This window comes from Pelodiscus sinensis, chromosome 20, assembly GCF_052426305.1.
Source record: "Pelodiscus sinensis isolate ZL-2025 chromosome 20, ASM5242630v1, whole genome shotgun sequence".
Taxonomy (NCBI): Eukaryota; Metazoa; Chordata; order Testudines; family Trionychidae; genus Pelodiscus; species Pelodiscus sinensis.
This window is the reverse complement of record NC_143071.1, coordinates 10,779,284-10,787,581: the sequence shown is the minus strand read 5'-3', so window position 1 is coordinate 10,787,581 and position 8,298 is coordinate 10,779,284. Positions and strand designations below refer to the sequence as shown.

At 50.7% G+C, this 8,298-nt stretch overlaps 1 protein-coding gene across 4 annotated transcripts in view; it reads left to right on the top strand.

The window, feature by feature from the left end:
- The first annotated feature begins 5,505 nt into the window (after positions 1–5,505).
- The window catches only part of RHBDL3 (rhomboid like 3), a 161,422-nt gene continuing 158,629 nt past the window's right edge, over positions 5,506–8,298 (top strand). For all 4 annotated transcript variants that reach the window (XR_016347529.1, XM_006125163.4, XM_089771824.1 and 1 more), the window contains exon 1: positions 5,506–6,181. Coding sequence is in view for 3 of the 4 variants with exons in the window: in XM_006125163.4 (XP_006125225.1) it covers positions 6,062–6,181 (120 nt within the window). In the remaining variant the exon portion in view is untranslated. The remainder of the gene's footprint in view (positions 6,182–8,298) is intronic.

Sequence of the window (8,298 nt, the reverse complement as noted above, 5' to 3'; positions counted from 1 at the left end):
TGCGATGCCCAGAATTGGACATGATACACCAATTGAGGCCTAATCAGCACAGAATAGAGCGGAAGAATGACTTCTTGTGTCTTGCTCAGAACACTCTTGTTAAGGTATCCCAGAATCTGTATGTTGTTGTTGTTGGCAACAGTGTCATTTTGGAGAAGGTAGATGTTGCAGATGAAGATAAGAACTGTTATCCTACTCTTATCCAAACCCAGCCCTCTTCTTCTGTTCAGAGAAGGGGGAGTAGTATTGTGCTTACAACTGGCAGTCATCTATTTCCAGCTGACTTATCCACTTGGCCGAGACCCTTTGTGTTTCCTGATGCTGCCCTCCCGAAGAGCTGCTAATCATTTGTAAAGCACTTTAGGATGCTTGGATGTAAGTGGTCAGCATATGGCACTCACTGAATGAGTGAGGAAAGAAAGAACTTAAAGCTGAAATACTGCAAGGTACAAATGATTATTAGGGTTACTGTGTGGGGGCTGGGAGAGGCTATGGCCCAGTCGTGCTCCATGTCAGATCAGACTCCTGACAGGCCAGCAGCATATTTGTTTTTCTCATAGTTTCATTTGATTTACCAAAAACATGACTCCCCCTCCCCCTCCCATATGCATTATCTCTGAGTTTCCTCTGATATAATGTAGTGCAAAGAATTCGGTGAAAGGATTTTGATTCCTATTCCTTCATCCTCCACCTCTTAGCTTTGGTCCTCCCATCTGAAAGCCTATCGGTTCAGAATTAATTATAAGCATGACTTTGGTTTGTGTTGACAAATAACCTGCAGATACGAACTGGTCTCTCTTTCAGGCTGATCTGTTACTTTTGGATGAGCCATATCAACATGTGGTGTAATTCTGTCAGATGGCAAAGCTAAATAAAGTGTTTGTAGTGGTGTAGTTGTGTTGGTCCCGGGATATTAGAGACACAAAGAAGGTGAGTGGTATCTTTTACTGGACCAACTTCTGTAGGTGAGAGAGACAAGCTTTTCAAGCTACACAGAGCTCTTCTTTGGGTCAAGAGCTGGTCCTGTAAAAGATGTTACCTTACCTCCCTTGTCTCGCTAAAGCTACATATGCTCAGGTCTTGGACTATAATCCTTTTGTAAACATCTAGGCACTGTGAGAAGTGGTTTGGGATACCCATACTGATTTAGTACAGAAGCAACATCCCAGCACTGAGTTAGGAGGATGTTGTCTCATCTTTGGAGTGCACTGTAAAACCCAAGTCCTACCCATATGTGGTCATACAGGTTCTGCTTAGGGTGACCAGATAGCAAGGGTAAAAAAAATGAGATGGAGGAGGGGAATAATAGGACCCAAAAAGAAAAAGCCCTAAATATCAGGATTGTATGTGTAAAATAGGGTCATCGAGTCACCCTGGTTCTATTGGCACTTTTCATGACACTGAAAAGAGTTAAGCTCACTGTCATTGTATCGAAATACCTTTGACATTTCAAGTGAAGCAGGGTTTTTCACTTCCTGTCCTAAACATCTCTTAAATTCTAGAAGTGACCTCATTTGAGTGTTGACTGTGGGGTCTGAGACCTGATCCTGCAGCCAGATCTACACAGATCTGTGCATTCAGCTACAATGGAGTGTGTAAAGCACTTTGGGATTTAGTGATCTGAAATAAGTGCTGTTAACAAGCTGTTTTGATTTCCTACAACAGGGTTAGAAAACTGTGTGTCATATGTGGGTAGATGTCCACTCCTAGAGCTTTATATTGCATGGTAACTGACCTTTTCAGCCACTTCACAGGTAGTGGGTAGGACCGAATACCATTTAGCTTAGAATACCAGATATCAAAGGTTGCAATAAAAAAAGGGTAAAAAACGAAGGCAGATCACGCTTGATAATCTCAAGGTTTCTTTTATAGGGCTTGAAAATGTTCCTCTGAAGTAGCTACGTGTGCCGTATCCTCAACAGTGATCCAAAATTCCACGTTCTACATAGCATATTACCAGGCAGAGCTGCCAGGGGGTGGAGTGTGGGAAACAGTCTCACTTAAGAAGCTCTCTAACTTGTGTAAGAGAGTAAATTGCCTGTAACAAAACTCCTAATTATAACCTTGTTAGTTCCCTACCCAATAGAGGAGTGCAATAACTCACATGCAAGGTTGTTCTCTCTTTAAAAAAAATCTAATTTTTATTGCACCTTTTAGTTGGTGAAAATAATCCTCAGAGATGGGACAGGATCCCAGCTTTCCAATGATACTTTCTTTTCTAATTGAAGGGCAGTTTAGTGCTTGTGTAAGGTGTCAGATGGACAGCCCATCCTAATTTGAGAGAATAATAAATCATACCTAGCTTTTATGTAGATCTTTCCAGCAGGACATCTTGGACCAATTCACATTGTTTATCCTCACAACACCTTGGTAAGGCAGGGTAGTGCTGTTATCCCCATTGCACAGATGGACAACTGAGGCACACTGACTAAGTGACTTTCCCAAGGACACACAGGAAGTCTGAGACAGGTAAGAGAATTGAACATGAGTTTCTAAAGTCCCAGGCTAATTTCCTGATCCCGAGACATCCTTCCTTAAGTGCCAGAAAAGCTTTTGCCATGCAAAATTTCTATATTGCCTGGTCTCGATCCTCATTTAAAAAGATCAGATTTAAACCTGAATGATTTCTCCAGTTCAGACCTTCGGTGGGACTGGCAGGCATGATTTTTTTGTTGTTGTTAATGATGTGACTATAAGCTCACTTATTTATTCCACTGAACAGCCCTTACATGAGGACTGAATTATCATTCACTTTCTCTGACTGGATTTGAACCTGTTGCCAAGAGGTTTAAAAGCTTCACAGCTCACCCACCTTCAGGACTATCATTTCCCTCTTAACATCTGTTGTACAATTTTAGCTCCAAAGCCTGAGAGAGAAAATTCCTAACCACTTTTGAGTAACAAGTTGATTTGTGTGGCTCAGGGCCGGCCCCCAGCTTGCCTGGATCTAGCCCCTGAGGCTTGGGGCTCCCGCCCCCCAACAGTGGGGAGTCCGTGTTGGTTCTCCAGCCCCCTCACTGTCTCCCAGCAGAGTTGGAGCACACAAAATCTACTAGGCTGGGCCCCCGAGGTTCTGGTGCTGGAGGGAAATGTGGGGAGTGTCCTTCTCTTCAGTGAAGGGTATTTTTTTTGTTTTATTTTGGCTTCTCACTTGCATACAGCCCCCGACTGATTTTTCTGTGGGTCAGCAGACCCAAAACCAAAAAAGGTTCCCCAACCCTGGTGTAGCTAGAGCTCAATTTATCAAGACAAAGCTTTCTGTATAGGAATACCCCACTACTCTTCGAAACAAGGGCTTGCTTTCCACGTTTTTCTTTTTAATTGAGGGCTAAATGGATAGTGCTGGAAGGACAGTGCTGTGATCTAGTCTTTCTGCCACACAGCAGATTAAAACAGTACAGGGCAAGCTTCTCCCTACAGCCCAGTCAGGGATTCTCAAATTTCTTCTGGAGGAACCCTCTGGAGGAAGTCCAAGGACAGGGATCTGATTCAGTGGTGGGCAACCTGTGGCCTGTTGGCCACATTTGACCCCTTGGGGTTCTCTGTGGCCTTCGAGACATTTTGTTTACTGTTGTCCATGCACAGGGTTGCCAGATTCTGCTTGTTTTTGGTCAGTATAGTTTTTCCTATCAGTATTAAAGTGACAGCTGCTTTTGCGGAAAAACTTGCCAGCTGTCTACACTGGCCGCTTGAATTTCCGCAAGAACACTGACTTCCTACTGTCTGAAATCAGTGCTTCTTGCGGAAATACTATGCTGCTCCCGTTCGGGCAAAAGTCCCTTTCCCACAAAGCTTTTGCACAAAAGGGCCAGTGTAGGCAGCTCAGATTTGTTTTGCGCAAAAAAGCCCCAATTGCGAAAAGCACATCTAGATTAGCATGGACGCTTTTCTGCAAAAAGTACTTTTGTGGAAAAGCGTCCGTGCCAATCTAGATGCTCTTTTCCGCAAATGCTTTAATGGAAAACTTTTCCGTTAAAAGCATTTGCGGAAAATCATGCCAGTCTAGACGTAGCCTGAGAGTAAGCCACTGGATTATAGATCTTGGCCTTGACTTTCTCTCTGTGCCTTCTGTGATGTGGCCTCCCATCAGCTGTTGACCACTCTTGGTTTCACATGTCACCATGCAGCTCCTCTTCTGGCTCAGTAGTGCTACATTCCACCACCCTCTTTGAGAAGGGGCTAATTCTGTATTTTGATTGGAATACACCAGACTTGCTGGCTTTCTCTTCCAGTCCAGGGTTTCCTGAAGTTTCTAATCCAAGCTCCCGACGGCTGAGGTTTTCATCTGGTAGCTGCAGGATCGGGGGGGGGGCATTCCTACAGAGCAGGATTAAAAATGATCTGGAGAATTACAAAATTCACTGGTCTGCCTAGGGTGGGAGCCTTGGTTAAAACTAATAAAACTCATTAGCTGCAGCTTGACCCGCTTCCATTGCTCAAAAGCCGGAGTAATGAAAAGGGGGTTAATGTTAAAGCGCCTTCAGCAGGGCAGAGAAAAGGGAGCAGGGGTGGCCCGTAGACTCAACCTTACTCCCCTAGGCAGCAAGGCCTCGAGAGGGGATCCTAGGGGCTGGTTGCTAGGGGCAGGTACAGCCGTCAGGGTCAGACAGAAGCGGGGGCTTTTAGGTGGTGCGAAGGAAGCAGCGTGCCAGACTTAATATCTGGGAGGGGGCAGGGATCCCCTCGCCGGGGTTCAAGCGCGGCTCTGCGCCCAGGGCAGGCTGGGCCCTTCTGCTTCTCCTCCCTCGGCAGCAGGGGAGCCCAGTGACCGCCCCTGGAAGCGCGGGACGCGGCCCTGCCGAGCTGCCTCTGGGTTGCTCTCCCGGCCGGGCAGGCAGCGCGCTCAGGCCCGGGCGGGGTTCGGTCCTTAGCGAGGAAGCTGCTGAGCCTGGCGCCCGCGGGAAGCCGGCCAGGCAGGGGCGCACCTGGGAGAGCCTCCTCCGGGCGCAGCGGGCTGGCCTGGGCGGGGGAGGGCAGCAGGCAGCCGAGGGCTGGAGGCTTGCGGAGGGGCTGGGATGAGCCTTGGGCTCCGAGGGCCGGGGGGGGGGGCTGCATTGGGGTGAACCCGAGGGGTTGCGGTGGGGCTGGGGGGGCGGGTTGCGTTAGAGTCGGGGGTCCCCGGTGCTGGGGGGGGGTTGCGATGGGGTCTGGGTAACCTTGGGGGGGGTTGATGTGGGAGCCGGGGGAAGCCCGGTGCTGGGGGGCGGGTTGTTGAGGGGGTCGGAGGGAGCTTGGGGCTGGAGGATCGCGATGGGGTCGGGGGGATCCCCGGGTGGGGGGCCTAGGGGGATCCCCGGGTGGGGGGCCTGGGGGGATCCCCGTGCTTGGGGGGGTGGGGGGGCTAGGGAGGCTGCTGGGGGGGTTGCTGTGGGACGGGGCCTGAGCCGGGGGCGGGGGGGGGGGCTGCCTATACACCGGCCCTACCTAGCGCTGCGCTGTCAGCGCGGATCTGGGCTCCCACGTGCACTTCGCCGCCCGCCCGCGAACTTGCCGGCGGCTCCCGCCCCGCAGCCCGGCGCTGCCCGCGGACGGAGCCCCCTGGCTGGGAGACCGCGCCACGTCCCTGTCGCAGCGCCCCCTCCCCCCGGCGCCTTGATTTGCCATTCTGGGCTGTGCCTCCCGAGGCTCCGGGGGAGGCGCCGCTCCCCCCCCCTTCCCCCCCGAAAGCGGAGGCGGAGGAGCTCGCAGCCCGGCTGAGCCAGGCTCGGGGGCCACACGGCTGCTGGCTCCCCGCGTGGCGCGCAGGTGCTGGCTCCGGGCTGCGGCCGCCGGCTTGCCATGACCGGCGGGCCCTATGCGGAGAGCGGGGCACGGCCGCGGGCTTGCAGGTCTGTCCCCAGAGCGCTGGCGGGGCTCACCTGTGCCGCCCCGAGCCGCAGCACACGGGCAGCAGCCGGCATGCCCGCGGGAGGGCTCCTGCCTGCGCGCCCGGGAGCCCCCCGCCCAGGATCCCCCCCGGCTGCAGGAGCCCTGATGGAGAAGCCGACGCTGGGCCGGGTTTGAAAGTTTGCCAGACACCAGCTAGTTGCAATTGCTGTCAAAATCCGGGCTGGTTCCCAGCATGGGAGACAGGCGGCCGGAGACACACGCCGGCTCTTCCCCGGCCGTGGCTGCCAGCTCCGAGGCAGAAGAAATAGAGGTGCTGGAGTCGGAGGATGTCTTGCCTATGGCCACAGAGGATGTAAGTTTCATTTGCTCTACACTCCCTCTTCCCCCCAATGCCTTAATCGGATCAAGCTATTTATAACTGAACTTCAAGGGGGGAGGAGGTTTGGTGACACTGGGGAGGGAAAGTCGCAAGAATAGAGCCCCCCCCCCGCCCTCCATATCCCCTTAACCACATGAAATCAAGGAGAGAAGCGCATTTCCAATGACTTTTCTGCCTAGAGTCAAATCTTTTCTCCACTAAAGGAGACTTCCTGATATGTCTATGGTGCCAGAACACGGGCCCTGCCCCTAAATACTCACAATCGACATACCTTGTCCCTGGGAACCCAAAGGGAGCTCAGAGGGGTGGGCCCTTCAGCTCTCAAGTTTCAGCAGGAGCAATATAGTTAACTCTTAAGAGGATCCTTTGAAAATCCCCATTTTTGTGTGTGTGTATGTGTGTGTGTGAGTGAGAGAGAGAGAGAAAATAAATCCTGTAGGAATATTGCTCTCTTCAGTCCCATGCTTACTTCAGACTGTGCATTGTGGCCACTCTGAATCCAAAGGGAGTTAAGTGATGGTTGGTTTACTTCAACCTACAGTTGTCATCCATATATGTTTTGCCACTTCAAGGTGGTTTGTGCTTTCAGAATATTATCAAGGAACCTGTCTTTACATGTAGGAGAACTTTATAACAAGCACCACATGGTCCATGTTCAAAGTGTGTGTTCTAATTCTTTCGCTTTCATTGTGTGCACACATCCTCTTAAATTTCAACTGAGTTGTAAGCCTTAATCTCTAAAGATTCTTAAACTGCAAACCTGGTATTGACCAAGACCAGCACCTCTATGTTTTTAAGTCTGAGACACCCCTTCCCCCAGTTTCCTTTCCACTGCTCAGAAGATTTAGGGATCCTGAATCTCTCTTCAGGTGACCACTAAAGATTCATGACTACATGGTAATGAGTGCATTCATACTGGGGCAAGTATGCAGCCAGCTAAGCATTTACAGTGCTATCAGCGTCTGACAGCATTATTCCACTGGTGGTGCTATAGTTAGGTTTCCAATTATCCTGTTTCTGACACTGTGCTGCATTCCTGATGCAAAAACTAACTGGTCAAATGTAGGAGGCTGGTTTGCTGTGGGTGCTTGAGTAATTCTCATTTGCATCAATGGAAGATCCTCTGAAGTATAAAGCAGAAGTACAGGGAAGCAATGGAGTTAAAAAAATACCTTTTATTTCCCAGAAGCCCTTTGCATCTCCATTGGACCCCTCCTAGGCCCTTGTGAACTCTCTTTTCCACCTCATCCTGTTGGGCATCCCCCATCCTGAACAGGCCTCCTTCCCTAATTTGTGACGGACAAGACACCACCACATTCTGCCCATTCGCTTTGATCCCTGTTGCCCTGTGCAGTGGGGAACCTGGCACTGGCTTACCAAGTGGTCTTGAGGCTTTGACTCTTTTGGAAGTAGAGAGGGGGTCAGCAAAGGTGCATGGGGAGTCTAAGATGAAAGCTGCTGTGTAAGAGCCTGATTCGCTGCTGATAGTGATCCGTGGAAGGACTCACATTGACTTCAGTGGGTGCTGGATTAGGCCCTAGTAGAGCAAAAAGTCATTTGTTATTTAGGCCTCCACCTGCATTACCAATCTCATGTCTGTGATGCTCTTTTTAGAGTCTGCAGTTTCTTGGCAGGTGGTTGTCCCCTGTTGCTCATCTCCTTCTCCCAGTAACCTGGGGGACACGAGTGCTCTTCAAAGGCAGAATTTGATGCTTTTCATATTAGGGATGTTAAATATCAGGTAATTGAATAGTCGAGTAACCTCATGAATTCTTACTGATTAGTCGACTATTCTGTAGTTCCCGGGGGTGCAGCCAGCAGCTAGTGTGCTTTGGCTCCACTCCCGAGGAACCCCCAGCCACTCTGTGCTGCTGCCTCTGTATCAGAGGCAGCAGAGCATGATGCCATGCAGGAGCTGGTCCGCAAGGGGTGCCAGTTTAAAAATCAGCTCCCATTGCGGACTGGCTGCCTGTTGCCCCACTCTGCTGCCTCTAATAAAGAGTGGGTGGCAGCAGCTTCTGTCTGGGACAGGGCTGAGCTCCCAGACCTGGTGCGAGCTGGAACTGAGCTGGGCTGCCTGCCCGTCTGGC